The sequence below is a fragment of the Hydra viridissima genome, unplaced genomic scaffold (genome assembly GCF_058129835.1).
Source record: "Hydra viridissima isolate aposymbiotic clone 2 unplaced genomic scaffold, HvirCarnegie_v1 scaffold_6, whole genome shotgun sequence".
Lineage (NCBI taxonomy): Eukaryota > Metazoa > Cnidaria > Hydrozoa > Anthoathecata > Hydridae > Hydra > Hydra viridissima.
This window is the reverse complement of record NW_028324305.1, coordinates 7089591-7105208: the sequence shown is the minus strand read 5'-3', so window position 1 is coordinate 7105208 and position 15618 is coordinate 7089591. Positions and strand designations below refer to the sequence as shown.

The following is a 15618-nucleotide window of genomic DNA, read 5'->3' as shown; positions in this document are numbered from 1 at the left end:
TTATAAAATTAAAGTTATAAATTTCCTTTTGTCTTCCTATTTGGGGGATTATTACCATTTCATATGCATAGACATTTCTCAGTATTTTATATGCATAGACATCTCTTAGTATTACACCTAAGACACCTTTTTTCTTAAAGGCTTACAATTCCTCATGTTTGACAGGAACAAATCATAATTTTATTTTCTCCATTTTCTTTTCCAATATAAATTGCAAGGTTCATTTTTTAAGACTTATTTTTAAGTAAATTTTTAGTTATTAAAAATAAGAGTAAAAGCTGTAAGATTATTTTAGGTATTTTTATGTTTTCCATAGTTGCCAAGATCACAAGAAGTTAATGCAGTAGTTTTTACATTTAAGGTGAGAACATTTTTAAAAAATGAACGGCTCAAGTGTTCTTGCAAAATCTTTACATATGCAAGGAGTTGAGTATATGTTTGGAATTGTTGGCATACCTGTAATAGAGGTTGCTGTTGCTGCTCAACAGGAAGGTATTAAATACATTGGGATGCGGAATGAACAGGCTGTATGATGTTTTTTTTTTCTGTTTATATCATGGTAGTAAATATAAATAAAAGTAATGCAGTATAAATAAGAATAGCAGTATAAATAAGAATAGCAGTTTTAGTGCAATTTAAAAAATAAATGTTATGTAATTTTAGTGCTCATGGAAAAATTTTTATTTTTTATCTTTATGTTTTAAGGCAAGCTATGCTGCCTCAGTTGTTGGATATCTTACTCAGAGGTAAGTTATAAGTTTTATTGGTTATTCTCAAAAAGTTTAGCTTCTATTTAGTTATAGTTATGATTATATATTATTTAAATAGTTTATTTAACTATATATGTTATAATAGTTATATAACTAAATAGAAATTAAACTTTTTAACTGTGTGTACATATATATATATATATATATATATATATATATATATATATATATATATATATATATATATATATATATATATATATATATATGTATATATATATATATAATAAACACATAGTTAAATATTTCATTTTCTTTAAAATTAATTATGTTTAAAATTTTTTTTAGACCAGCAGTTTGCTTGGTTGTTTCAGGTCCTGGTTTGATTCATGCACTTGCAGGGATGTCTAATTCTAAAGAAAATTGTTGGTATGCTCATTTCATTTTTTGTTTGATGTAAAAGAAGAGTTATCTAATGCAAAAAATCCATTTAATATTTGTGTTATAGTTGCATTAGCATGTTTCTGCCCCAAAAAACTAAATAAAATACAAATATATCTGTTTAAAAATATGCAATCATGCATATACATAAAATCATGCATTTACATACAATCATGCATGTATATACAATCATGCATATACATAAAATTATGCATGTACATGCAGTTTTATCATACTTTTATAGCATTTTTTTTTAAATTTAAAAATGTTAATGATAATCAGAAAATCTTACAATGGTTAGAAATTCTGTTAAAACTAAAAGGTGTCAGCAATATCTATTGATTGACAAACTATGTGCAAATTTCTTTTACCACAATAGAAAAACTCTAGTTCACACTAACTGAAAAAAATTTTTTTAGATTTAAATTCTTTTGCTGCCCTTTTTTTTTTCCTTTGTATATGGAATAAATTTCCATCAGCAAAAACTACCTTAAACAAGAAATGCTAGAAATAACTACACAAACACAACCTTTTTTGGCACCCTTCAGTTATAATGCAACCTTCAGCATTCTAACCTTCTACAAAAATTTGTGGATAGTACTTTTTCATTTATTTTAAAATTTTATTTGGAACTTTTCAATGGCAGCCTTCAACATTCTTTTCTGACAATGTTAGTTTTTGTCTTAGTGTCAATTCTTTATGTCTTTGGAAGCCTGAGACAATGGATGATCATGGTGACCAAAGAAATTAAATTTGTTGTGTTACAATACATTTCTGTCCATAGGCTGTTATTTTTTTAAACTTTGTAACAAGGTTTGTTCTACAAAACTAATTTATTTACTTGTAGAGCAAACTTTTTTTTACAAGTGAATTACTTTTTTTTAAATATAGTTACTTGCAAATACTATACTTTTTATCCAGCATCTCACTTTTTTACACTCTTTAAAACAACATGCATTTTGTAAAATATTTTAATCATTATCATAATGTTAATGCTGCAGTTTTAAATATACCAGTAGTGGCAGCACAGTTGAAGTTTATACCAATTCATGTAGAATAAATCTAATTACAACTTTGTTGACAATGTGGTGTATGTTGTAATCAGGTTTTCACTTTTTCTCTACATTTACATTAAGGAGCTTATAGTTAAATAAAATTTTGTTTTTTGCTGGTAAATCCAATTATAATATATAATTTGGTTGTAGGCCTTTGATAGTGATAGGAGGTTCAGTGGATTCTAATCAAGAGCAAAAAGGAGGATTCCAAGAGCTTCCCCAGGTTTTAAAAACAAAATGGTTTATAATTTTCATTTTATTATTGGAGCTACATTTAGTTTTCTGTGTGATATCTTCCCCTTGTTGAAATGGGTGACTAAAATAGCACTATATTTTTAACAGATGAGTATTATTGTAGAACCTAAAAATTGAAAAATGTTAGCAAAAAATGAAGCAATTCATTTAACATCATTTATTATTTTCATTTTCAACATTTTTTGTTTCATTTTTCTACTTAATTGAGTTTTTTATTTTTTTTAATTATCATACTGTGTTTAATCAAAAACCAAAAGTGAATTATAAAATCAATTTTTCTATCTGGTAGTTCAAATAATGTATTGTGTTTAAAATATATTAATGTATTGTTTATTTTTCATTTGTTTAGCTTGAATTTAGATAATAAAAAATTATTTAACTAAAAAAAAAATTCTACTTATCTTTTTGAATTTTGTTCCATTTAAGGGTTATAAAACTTAAAAGTTTATTTGTCAAAAGTTCCCAATATCCCTTGATTTATAGGCAACTCTGTATAGTTAATCATATTGCCCTATGTTTTTTAACTTGCTTTTTAGGTTGAATTAGCTCGACCATATTGCAAGTTCAGTGCACGCCCAAATTCTGTTGAAGATATTCCTTTTTTTGTTGAAAAGTTACTAATAAAATTATTTCAAAATTTTACTTTTCTTTTTTAGCCTTTTTATTTTCTTATTTAAAAGATTATGTTTTCATACCATTTTAACTTTTTTTTTCATTTGCATTTAATCTTTTTTCTGCGTTAAATTGTTTTTTTTTTTTTGTATGTGTTTTAATATATTTTTCTGAATATTTTTTAAAATTATTTAGGCTGTTCGAACTTGTTTACAAGGAAGACCTGGTGTTTCTTATATTGATATGCCTGGAAATATGATTAGCAAAAATGTTTTAGATGATGAGATTTTGTAAGAGTTCTGAAAGATCTTCAGATAATTAAAGTACTTTTAAATTCAAACCTCTTATTTCTTTTATTTATTTAGATGGTGCAAAAGATCTCCTTTGAGATTTATTAGCTGTTCTCCCCAAGTTAAAATTCAAAGTGCATTGAGTTTATTGTTAACAGCACAGCGTCCTTTGATCATTATAGGGAAAGGTGAAGATGTTATGTTACTGTGTTATTATATTTCTAAATATTTTTATTTATTCTTTAAATTTGATCTTTGGTTTTTGAAATAGGAAAATGGTTCCTTGACAAAAAAACACCAAAATAAATCAATTTTTTTAAATAAAAAATATAGGTGCTGCATATGCAGATGCAAGCAGCAAGCTGACAGAATTTGTCAACAAAACTTCCTTACCATTTCTTCCAACGCCTATGGGAAAAGGAGTAGTATCTGATCTTCACCCTCAGTGTGTAAGTGCAGCAAGATCAAGGTCTGAACATTTTACAGAAACAACTTTTTTTTTTACTAAAATATTTACCTTGTTATAGTTCAAAAAAAAAATCCTGTTTGCATCTAAAGTTGAAATCCAATTTTTTTAATATTTAGAGCTTTACAGAGAGCTGATGTAGTTTTTCTGGTTTGTGCTCGACTTAATTGGATGTTGCATTTTGGCTATCCACCTCGGTTTAATAAAGATGTTCAAATCATTCAAGTATTTAACATAAATCATATTTAATAATTTTGTAAACCTTTTATTTGCCATAAATACCACCTGTTTTAAAACTTTTAATATTTTATTTTGCAAAATTAAAATGTTTTGTATTTTTTTTTTTTTTTTTAATTTTGATTTTCTGCATTTTACAACTAGTTAGATATTGCTCCTGAAGAAATAGGTAATAATGTTCAAGCAAGCGTTGCTCTCTATGGTGATGTTGTTACAATAACACAACAGGTATTGTTATTTACATTATTTCATTTCAATTTAATCAGGCCCCTCATTTGAGGAAGAATATTTTTGATATATTTATCAATAAAATTTTTTACCAAATGCATATGTAATTTCATAATACATATTAAAAACCGTTTAATGTTTTTAGTATTTAGTATTAGGCATCAGATATTTTGTCAGTATAAATTTGTCAGTATGAGGAAGTATAAGGTTTCACAAGTTTCTATTAGTTTACTTGTTTACTTAATTAGTTTACTACACTTAAGTTAATTTTAATTTGCTTTGGTTTTTTACCAGCAATATTTAAAATTAAAATATAAATTGCTGTTTGCTTGAAAATTTTAAAAAGTTTTTTTTATGCAATTTTTTGTTACCTTAATCTTCTATGGGGTTTTTTCCCAATTTAAATCTTTTTACTCAACTAAAAAAATGTAACAAATAGAAGATATAAAAATTTTGTTTAAAAAAGTCGTTATTACTATTTTGATAAGTAAGTATATAATATTTAGTTAATAGATGAATTTGATAAGTCAGCTATCAAAAGTTTTGGGTTAAAGAACATGTGGTGGGATGAACTTAACGATAAGATAGAAGAAAATTTTCTTAAAACAAAGGCAAGTGATGTTTTATATTTTACATGTTCATCTTTTTACATGTTCTCTTTTAAAATTTAGGTTTGTAAAGATTTTTTCTGAAAGGATGTTTAAACAAAAAATCTCTTTTTTTTCATTTTTTTTTATTTACAATTTTTTATATTTATATTTCTTTATATTTGTATTTGTTTATAATTATTTATAGCTGTTTTTCTCTTTTTTTTATTACTGTATTTTTTAATTTGGTTTTATTGTGACTGTTTTATCAATATATAATTGTATGCAAATAAGTGATGATGAAATTCCTTTTTTTATTTCTATAAGTAGGTTTCTGTTTCCCATTATATTTTTTCAAAATTTTTTTTTGTTGTTCTTTATTTAAATGTTGTATTTGTTTAATTCTTACGCTATAATTCTTTATTATTAATTCTTTATTGCATTGTGTAAGAAAATCACAAACTGTTAAAAAAATAACAACATTTGTTATTGATTTTAAACAGAAGATTAAAAAATTTGAATTAATCAAATAATAATCAGCAAACAATTAAAATGGCACCTTTGAAAATGTAAGTAGAGTTATTTTTTTTTTCTTTTATTGTAAAAGCCTCATTTTAATATCCTTAAGTGTATAGTGAATGTTATGCAAGTGATAAATTATGGTAAAAATTTGTAAGTATTTCATTAAATACCTGTATAAATGAAGATTTGTTAATAAAAATATCTTGAATAGATATATCAGCTTATTACCTAAGCTGCAAATATGCAACTCAATAATACAATATCTTAAAAGTGAGTGTGATATTAGTTTTCAAACATCTCAGAAGTGTGTGACCTTAAATTTCAAACAATATTTCAGGAGTGTATGGCCTTAGTTTTCATTTGAATTTTCTTTTTACTGCTATTTGTGTTTTTTTATTTATGCTTTTTAAAGTTTTTTTTTTTATTTATTGTTATTGATTTATTTATTAGATTAGTTTGTGGAAGTGTTAATGGCAACTTTTCAAAGTTTTTTAAACGTATAGGGAGTGTTAACAAAAAAAATGGTCCATTTGAGGTATGCTGCTATTTTCCCTTTCATTTTTATAACAACTATTTATGTATTTTTATCATTAATTACCATCAAGCTTGCTAAGTTCTAAAGTCCATTAAAATTTTTATAATTTTTTGCCGAAAGTGTAATAAAGTTATAAATAGTAATCTTATGTGAATGAAGAACTAATGGTTTTTTCTTAGTAGCATAGTAGTGATGGTAATACAAAAGAAGCAATCATAAAACAATTGACACAATCACAACAGTAGAAACATTTTTAAGGAGTTTTAGAAAACTTAGAGTTTCTATTCAAAAAGCACATTTTTTTTTTATTACTTTAGATGGTTTTATGCACTGGAAATTTTTTCTCTGCCAATCCTCAATCCATAGAAAATTGGAAACAGTTTCTTTTAAGCAAATCAAAAGGTGAAGAATACCATTAAAAAATTGCTTTTACATTTAAGAAATTAGAGTGATAAACTTTATATGTATATATATATATATATATATATATATATATATATATATATATATATATATATATATATATATATATATATATATATAATTTGTTGTAGTTGAAGTTCCAGTATATATACTGGGACCAACATCAAAGCAGCTTGAAGTTTTCTATTCCAAGGAGAAGTTAAAAGATGGGGAGGAGCTTTATGAAAATGTCTTATATCTTGGTAAAGTTACATCTGTTTCTAATTTCAGGAAATTTTTTGCAGTATTTTGTTGAAAATAATAGCAATATTATATGTTAATGCTGTCATTATCACTTTTAACATTGTAACTTTAAAACAGATTTTTTGGAATTTTTTGGACTCTCAGCCTTTGTTTAATTTTGTTTTATTACAAATTTTTAGGTAAAAAAGGAGTTTTCACAACAGCTGCTGGTCTAATGGTTGCTTATTTGAGTGGCCTTGAAGAATCTAATGTGAGCTCAGTTAGTTATTTTACTTTTCTAGTACCTAATGTTACTCCTACTCAATTTTTTTGTTACAGGCTTTTGATAGTAAAACAAAAAAAATCTAATTTTTAATAATTATCTTATAAGATTTTTATCATGCAAGTTCATCATATATGTTTAGGTGAAAACATATTATTGAAATAGTAAGTTTAAAGATTAAATAGGATTGGAAAAAAATAGCATATATCAGTGGGCCCTCTTCACTTGTGTGTACCATGGAATTTTTATGTAAAAATATTGGCAACTTTTTTTTTACTGTTAAGGATCTAGTGACACAAGTACACAATATTTTAGTAGTTCTGGATTTTATTTTATTCATGTTATTTATACTACTTATTTATATTATCGTCTTTTAAAATAAATAAAAAATAGGTTTCAAAGTAAAAAACTTTTACAAACTTTTACAAACTCTCATATTTTAACAAACTTTTACAGAATCAAAAAGCATTTGAAATTTCCACTTTGCATATGAATTTATGTTTTTTTTTTCTACATGAAGAATTCTTTGCATGCAGATGTTTCTGCTTTAAATGAGCAACTTCTTAGAGATGATAAATTTATCGGAGTTGACATTCTGTTAACATCAGCTTGGCCAAAAGATGTTAATAAATACACAAAATCAACGGTAAGGTTTGTTTTTCTTTTACCTTTTTGTTATCATATCACAATAGTTTTAAAAAAGTTATAATTTTTAATTTTACTTGCAGCTATCATCAGGGAATGAATCTCCTTCTGTATCGTTTCTGGCTGCATCACTGAAACCAAGATATCACTTCAGTTCTCATAACGAAAAATTTTATGAAAGGCAACCATATAGGTATGCAGCTCTAAATTAGTATTTTGCATTTGAGCTTCTTTTTTTTAAACTGAGTTTAAGTTGCAACTGTTTTTTAAAGATTATTATGAGGTTTACTTCAGGTAATATATTGTGGTTTCTTTGTTATTTAGAAATCACAAGGTCTTGAGAGGTAGTTTACAACATGTTTCACGTTTCATTGCTCTTGCTCCATCATTTAACGAAACCAATGAAAAGGTTTCAATAATTTAGATTATGTGTTAATGTTGCTATTGAGTGAAAGTTTTTCAAGTATTGTAAAGATGACTTTTTGCCTTCAGTCAATATATGCTTTTTCGATTGAGCCATTGTGCTACATGGTACGTGATGATCTTATCAAACAACCTCCTGATACAACTGAGTTCCCATACGATGATGTTAAATTGAATCCCATAGAAATTCAGGTAAGTTTACTTCTAGATGAAATAATATAAGTTTACTTCTAGGTGAAATGTTAATCTTCTAATTTTTTTTTTTTTTTTTTTTTTTTTTTTACCCTTAAATTGGCTCAGTTAACCAAGAAAAGAGTATATACCAAAAACCATCAATTTATAATATAAAAAGAGAGAAAAAAATTACCTTATTTTTTACCTGGTTATTCATAGAAAACAGAGCAGTTTTTCTTCAGAGAAGATCTTAAGAGAAAAGGAGGTTTGAGTGTGTTAAAGTTCTTTGTTTTTTTTTGTAATCCTTTTTTTTTTTTTTTTTTTTTCTTTAACATTATAAGCATAAATATTGTAAATAGCTGTTTTTAGTTTTTAAAAAATTCATTTTTAGATGCCGGGGGGCAGAAGCAACATAAAGTCCCTAAAGGACCACGTAAGACCTGATAAATTACTTTTCATTTCATCTTTAACCAAAATGATAGGTTTTAAAATATGAAATGATGCTAATTGTGAAAATACAAAAATATTATCTGAAAAAATATATATAACAAAAAAATATGCAAAACATTTTTTTCTTTTTTGTCATTAACAAGTGTTCATTAAGTTTTGAGACTAAACTTAAAAAGCATTACTTCTTTATTTTTATTGAAAAATTTGTAAACACCTGTTATTAGATTTTCTTTTCTTTTTTTATCTTAAGTCTATAAAATCTTTTATTTGTATAAAATTTATTTTATATTTAAAAAGCAACCCTAACAAGTGATTGTTGGTTTTGTTTGGGCAGCAAAGACGTTGAGAAGCATTTGGTTGTGAGTGTTGGAGAAACAGTCAGTTTGTTTTCTATAATTTCCAACTTTCGATTCTAAGTTAGTAAAAATTATTAAGTTGCATTTCAATGTGATTACAAAATTTCTTTTACCTAGACTTACTTAGCAGTAGCGAAAGGCGCTATTAACAACGATCATCTCCTTGTATTACCGATATCTCATCATAACTCTACTGTAGTTCTCCCTGATGTACGTATAAAATTTTTGCGTCTTTATTTTTGTTTACAAATATAAGTTACGCGTTTGCATTTAAATTGTATTAATTTGTTTCTCATTTTAAGGATGTTCGATTGGAGTTGGAGAAGTATCTTTTTTTTTTCTTAAATGTAGATTAATACTTTCGAAATTTAATATATAGCAACGTGCGTACTTATGGTTGCTATATGATGATGATGATAGACATAAATTCATAGTTTTTTTTGTTTAACAAAAAAAAAAAAACGGTATAAAGAGGGGCTACGTAAAATGTTTAACAGTGAACAGAAATCTATAATCTCCTTTGAACGGAATTTCTATACTCAACATTTACAATTGCAGGTAACAATTAGCATTCGTGCTATTACATAACACACACATTAGTTGTTTAAATCAAAGTCTTTTTTTTTTTTCAAGATCTCTTTAATTTATTTTAATTTAATTTATTAGGTTGTTTCAAGATCTCTTTAATTTATTTTAATTTAATTTATTAGGTTGTTGGAATACCTTTTGATCTTTGTGGGGAAATAAAAGATACATTTTTAGATCTTGGTCAATCAAGTGGGATGGATTTTATTGAGATTCCGACAGAAAAAGATCTTCGTGAGGTTTTTAACATACACATCATGCTTTGTTTCTTTTGAACACTATTAAAAATTGTTTAAGTGTTGTTTTTTTTTGCTTATAGATGGTGGCGGTGACAACTCCGTATTTCTTAGTCGAACTGCCCTCTGGGGAACGGCTGCTGCATAAAGTAAAAGGAAGAATGCCACTTCATTTCGGAAGGTAAGTTACTCCTTCCTGTTGAATTGGTTTTCTTCTTTTTCTTTACAATTTACTTTAAATTTTAATTTTTATAAATATAGAGAGGCGTTGACCAGTCCTTCGCTGTTAAATCTTCCGGATCGTGTTGACTGGAAAGAATGTAAACTTTCTAAGGAAGAAGAGTCTACGTGCGCGAACAATCTGCGAAAAAGATTTCAACTTTACGACTTCAATTTTGAATAGCGATATTTTTATATTTAGTATAATATCAAGTTATTTATTTTTTAGATGTTATTATTTCATCGAAATAAACATTTAGCCAATAATATTGTGCTTATTTTTTATCTTTTTTATTTTTTGAAAAGTAAAAAAAAAAAACTTCATTAACTTTTGTTTTGTTATTGTTTGTTATGCCTGATGTTATTGTTGTTGATGTTATTGTTGATGTTGTTGTTGTTAATATTGATGAACTTAACGTCTAATAAATTGTCTATATTTTGTAACGCATTTTTAGATATTAAAATCTTCTTTAAGTTTTTAAAAGCTGTTTGTTTCTCCATTTTTTATATAACTCTTTTTGCATCTAGATGATGGTTGATGCAAGTGGAATTCCGATGAATTTCTATAAAATGTATGACGAGGTATGAAGCTCCTGTTGGTATCCCAGTTAAATTTTGTTGTTTTTAATTTTGCAGAAAGAATTTTTTAAAGAAAATATTAAAAAAGAAATTAGCTTTAAGAAATCTTTAGTTCTTAGGCTTTTATATATTTATGACAAATATTGGTTTTAAGAAAAGTTTTTAAAAATGGGTCTAATGTTGTTTCAGATCAAAAAAGTTCTACCGGATAACTGCATTATTGTGAATGAGGGTGCAAACACAATGGATATAGGTCGAACTATGTTGCAAAATCAAAAACCACGACTCAGGTATATTTTATTCGCTAATTCATATTTTTGCTGTATTTTCATAAAGAACTTAAAGAACTCATTTTTAAATTAAAACTTCTCGTCTTAGTAATAAATTTCTTACAGATATTTCCACATTTAGACTGGATGCAGGTTCTTTTGGAACAATGGGAGTTGGCGCTGGATTTGCTGTTGCTGCTGCTCTTGTTGAGCAAACTCAAGCCGTTTGCGAAGGTCGTCAACCCAAGAAAGTTATTTGTATACAAGGTGATAGTGCATTTGGATTTGGAGCAATGGAAATAGAAACTGCTGCAAGGTATCGCTTACCTATTATTTTTGTTGTTGCTAACAACAACGGTATTTATAATGGTATGGATTTATCAACTTGGAATGAAATGTTAAACGAAGCTACTCAAGAGACTTTGCCTTTGGTAATTCCTCCCGTCTTACTTGACCCAGCCAATCGCTACGAAAGGATCATGCATGCATTTAACTGTGAAGGCTACGATGTTGTTACAACTGATGATTTAATTCATAGTTTTGAGAAGAGTTTAAAGGAAACAAAAAAACCATCATTGATACATATTCATATAGAGGCTTCTTCACAACGCAAAACGCAGGTATAAAAAGATTAAAAAATTTTTTTAGAAAGTAATATTTAACTCCCAATTTAAAAATGATCGCAGGGGAAAAAGGGTTTTAAAATAGTCACAAGCTCAAAAGGGCAACAAAATCTTAAAAAACTGGTTATTGTTATCAATCTCTAGCATACCTCTTTAGTTCTATAAGAAGTTTTTTTCCGTGATTTCATTTTTTTTCTTTAATTTTTAGGAGTTTGAATGGCTCACCACGTCTAAACTGTAATTGCGCTGACAAGATTCTATTTTGTGTTTTTGTTTGGTGTCCATATCTATTATTAATGTTTGGTGTTCATATCTAAATTACTCTCTTCTTGTTAATTGTGATGTTTTTTGCGTGATTTTTTTTTTTTTTAAGTCTGTTAAAGAATTTTTTCGAAATTTCACAAATTTTGCTAAAGAGTGTGTTTCACAAAACGCCTAATGATAAGAATATTTAACTACATCCGTTGTTAATTCATTTCTGCTTCTTTGAGGTTTTACTGTCAAATCGGAATAATTATACAAGTTTATTGGATGATGGTGTGTGTGGCTGTTAAACTTGTCGGATTCTTTTTTGCGCTGTTCATTAAAAGTTAAGTTTTCTGTTTTTTAACAGCATGTTTTGTAATAATAATGCATTCATGTTTTTTTCGCAGAAAAAAAACGTTTTTCTATGTTGTTTTGAGACTCTTTTTTACATTTTTGCTTATTAGTTTCTTCCTCGTTGAGGGGAGTGGTAATTGAAAATTGTAAACAGTTCAATTTTGTTTATAAAAAAAAAGTTTCTTTTTTAAAATTTCTTGCTATCTTAATTGAAGCTAAATAAAATTTAAAAAGTGGTTCAATAAGATATCGTTTAAGTTGAATTAAAAACTAACCGTCCACAAGAACTACAGATTTTATCATTCATCTATAAATTTATTTGCATTATGATGTATAAACAATAACATTTCTCCGAGTTAAGGTAGCCTTGGTCGCTTTTTCTCATAAATATTTCCATATTCAGAAAACAATCTCTCTGAAAATATAGGAGATCCTGGTGGTGTTAATAATTTAAGGGCTGAATCTTTTAGCAGTGGAAACTTTTCTTTATGTTTCTAATAATTTAAAGCATTTTTAATTATCATAAAGTGATTAAATAAAACATCAAATTCGTGAGCAACTTGTACAAGGGAGACTTGATCTGAATTTATGTGACCATCATTTTCTGAAAAATGATAGCAAACGAAGTTACAAAATACGAATTTTATTAATATTCTACTAAATGTTATAAAATAAAATTCGCAAAACAATTTTCATAAACTATTTACAAAAGTTTTACAAGAATTAAACAGATATAACACTTAAATCAGTTATCTATAATATACAGTAATGTCATAGTAAAATAATAATTGAATGAATTTTGACTATGATAAAAATTGATAATCTTATTTAGTTTTGAAAAAGTACTATTTAAAGACAGGTTTGCTGTAAATTTTCTTATAAACAGATTCTTATCTCCGTCTCCTTCATATTCTTACCTCCTTCATATTCTCCGTAGGTTCTAAAAAGCAAGAATTAAAGTCATTCTCTATCAAATCAACTTTCTTTTTTTTGGTTTTTAGTATTAAATGATTGGAACTAGCACAATATTAATAGCCTCTGGTGAAAGTTCATTTTTATTTCTTTGATTTTTCACTATAGCCTCTAATGGAATTGGTCTTGCTTGCTCTCTTTTATCAGTAAGAAGAAATATGCTTGTAACGAGAATCAGTAATGGTGGATAAAAATCTCTCATCACTTGTAATATCTAGATTATCTTTAGAAAAGAATCTCTTATTTAAAGATTCAAAAAGCTGTTTTGTTATTTAAACTGTGTCATTTTTTTTTTTATCAACTTCTTATCATATATTTGGAACATCTGTTGACAAACTACAAACCTCAAAACTCATAAACTTAGCATGTTCATAAAATGGTTTCAAAATATGCAATAGATTTTCAATGAATTTCCAATCATTTGATGTGAATGTTGGCAGCTCATTATGATTAGCTCAATATTTTGATTTGCTCTTTTAAGCTTCAAAAGTTGTTCTAACATTTTTTTTATGTTCCAACGAGTTTAATCTTGCATTAAAAAAAAGAGGTGTTTCATTTTGTTGTTGTTGCAATAACTTAAGTTCTGTACATGCCTTCGATGAATGATTAAAATGGCCTGCTATCCTTTGTGCTTTAGCTAATAAATCTATCACTAAACTTTGGGATAAAACTGCATCCTTAATTACAAGCTGCAATAAATGAATTGTGCACTGGACTGATATTATTTGAGAAAATTTTCTTCCTAGAAACATATAGCTGTACCATCTTTAACTAAAATATATCTTCTTTTTGAATTAATTTCCCAGCTTTCTAACGTATTGACTTCCCAGCTATATTTGTTCCTGTGTGAGATTCTGGAAAATGTGAAGCATATAGTACAGCATATTTGCGTTCAAAAGTTTTTTTTTATCTAATGTCCTGATAAAGAAATAAATGTTTCATTAGATGAGGGACAAGTCAAAATATCTATCTGAAGTGAAACTTATAGACTGTGATTTTTTAATTTCATTAAATTTTTTTTCTTTATATCGTCATACAATACAGGAAGCGCTTTCTCTGAAAAAAAAAAGTCTGCTTGGGATTAGATACCTAGGCTGTAAATGAGCCATTAAACCCATCATCTTCAGTAATACTAAATGGTTGGTTATCTAAAGTGATCATCATAGTTATTTTTTTATGTGTTTGCTTTGACTTTTCATCATTAATATCTCATTTCTTTTTTGGTGAAATACTATCTTCAATAGACATTTGTTTTTTCAAATTAGCTTGCTACCTTTTGAACTTTCTTGTGGAGTTGAAGATGTTGAAGGTTCAATATTATTTTCTCTTTCCTCTTCATACAGTTTTAAATGAAACTTTTTGGCGTGATTGTGCAGTGGAGTTGTTGAAAACGATTTTTGACCAGAATTATTAGATCCCCTTCTTATCTGCTTTCCACATGGAATGCAAGTTGCCATCGATTTAGAAGGATTTAATTTATAATAGGACCGTTAGAAGACTCTACGTTGGTTTAGTTTTGGCTTTTTTTTTCTTGTGTTCAAATATTTACAAGTTATATTAGACTATAGTAACTACACCAGCTAAGACATGAAATATTTTCTGTGGCTGTGGTCTACATTTTTCTGTACGCGTTTTTACAATTCACTTGTTAAAAACTTTAATAATAAAAATTTGCGAACTTTAAATTTGTGCAGAATTTACACATTACAATTTATTGGAATCAATATTATTAATCAACATTATTAGATCAATAATAATATTCTCGTTGCAAGGAGCCCATTTTCAATCAAATAAGACGAAAAGGTTTATCTTTGAAACCCATCATAACCTTACGATCAACATTTCAAACTGTCCTGAAATCAGAAACTTTAATCAAATAACATAAAAGAGTTGCCGAAACCCGGGATTGAACCAGGGACCTTCAGATCTTCAGTCTGACGCTCTCCCAACTGAGCTATTTCGGCATACCACTAAGAATAATAGTTATTAAGTATAATAAACCTATGGTCTTTTTTTTTTTTTTTCAATTTTCTTCAACAGTCAAAGTGTAGCCTTCTAGAGATAATCAGGTTATCTCTAGTAAGTTGTATCTAGTAGGTTAAAAATTCAATATCACCCAAAATGTTACATACTAAAGTATGACTTGCAATGAATTACATTCTTTACTCAGTTTTTTGGGAAAGTCTTTAGTTTAGCTCCAAAGTAGAAAAATAGAAAATTGATTCAAAGTTCATTGCAATTCAAATACAGTAACAAAGTTTTTTGATAAACTTGCTTCCGATGAATGATGATGATACAATTTGACTATATTATTCTGATTCTCTGAATAATACAGAGTCAAATTGTACCATAACGATGAAAGTAAAGACCTGATATCAGAAGTAAGATCGTTACGTCGTGAATTTATAAATGAACTTCAGTTGCAGATGTATTGAAACTTGCTGCTAGTGCAAAAATGCGATCATCATTTCTAGAATTGGAAACTATTTGTGTACATTTTAGAACTTTACCTGTAACCGTGGCTAGTGTAGAACGCTCATTTTCGAATTTAAAAATAATTAAACTTTACCACTGGTCAAAAATCTCTCAGGACAGATAGGATGGATTGGCATTATTGTCTA

General features: G+C 27.1%; 1 protein-coding gene and 1 non-coding gene across 7 annotated transcripts; one reads left to right on the top strand and one right to left on the bottom strand.

The window, feature by feature from the left end:
* The first annotated feature begins 9 nt into the window (after positions 1-9).
* On the top strand, positions 10-12214 carry LOC145189800 (2-hydroxyacyl-CoA lyase 1-like). 6 transcript variants are annotated; one of them, XR_016453704.1, is made up of 20 exons: positions 5306-5450; positions 5854-5938; positions 6256-6340; positions 6493-6603; positions 6784-6863; positions 7387-7512; positions 7595-7704; positions 7836-7920; positions 8004-8126; positions 8328-8379; positions 8500-8541; positions 8856-8935; positions 9032-9124; positions 9217-9243; positions 9383-9472; positions 9625-9738; positions 9819-9916; positions 9997-10155; positions 10483-10536; positions 10723-10798. XR_016453704.1 is itself a non-coding variant. In XM_090091572.1 (18 exons), exons 1-18 carry the CDS (start codon positions 5434-5436, stop codon positions 10136-10138), a joined length of 1545 nt encoding a protein of 514 aa, XP_089947698.1. In that variant the 5' UTR covers positions 5306-5433; the 3' UTR covers positions 10139-10221. The 6 variants fall into 6 exon arrangements, 5 of the variants coding, with proteins under 5 accessions (XP_089947695.1, XP_089947698.1, XP_089947697.1 ...); XM_090091572.1 differs by lacking the exons at positions 10483-10536; positions 10723-10798 and having other exon boundaries at positions 6784-6854; positions 8328-8373; positions 9997-10221; XM_090091571.1 differs by lacking the exons at positions 10483-10536; positions 10723-10798 and having other exon boundaries at positions 6784-6854; positions 9997-10221.
* Positions 12215-14888: 2674 nt separating this feature from the next.
* Positions 14889-14961, bottom strand: Trnaf-gaa (transfer RNA phenylalanine (anticodon GAA)). Its single transcript has one exon. It is a non-coding gene; the product is annotated as a tRNA-Phe (tRNA).
* Positions 14962-15618: the final 657 nt, after the last annotated feature.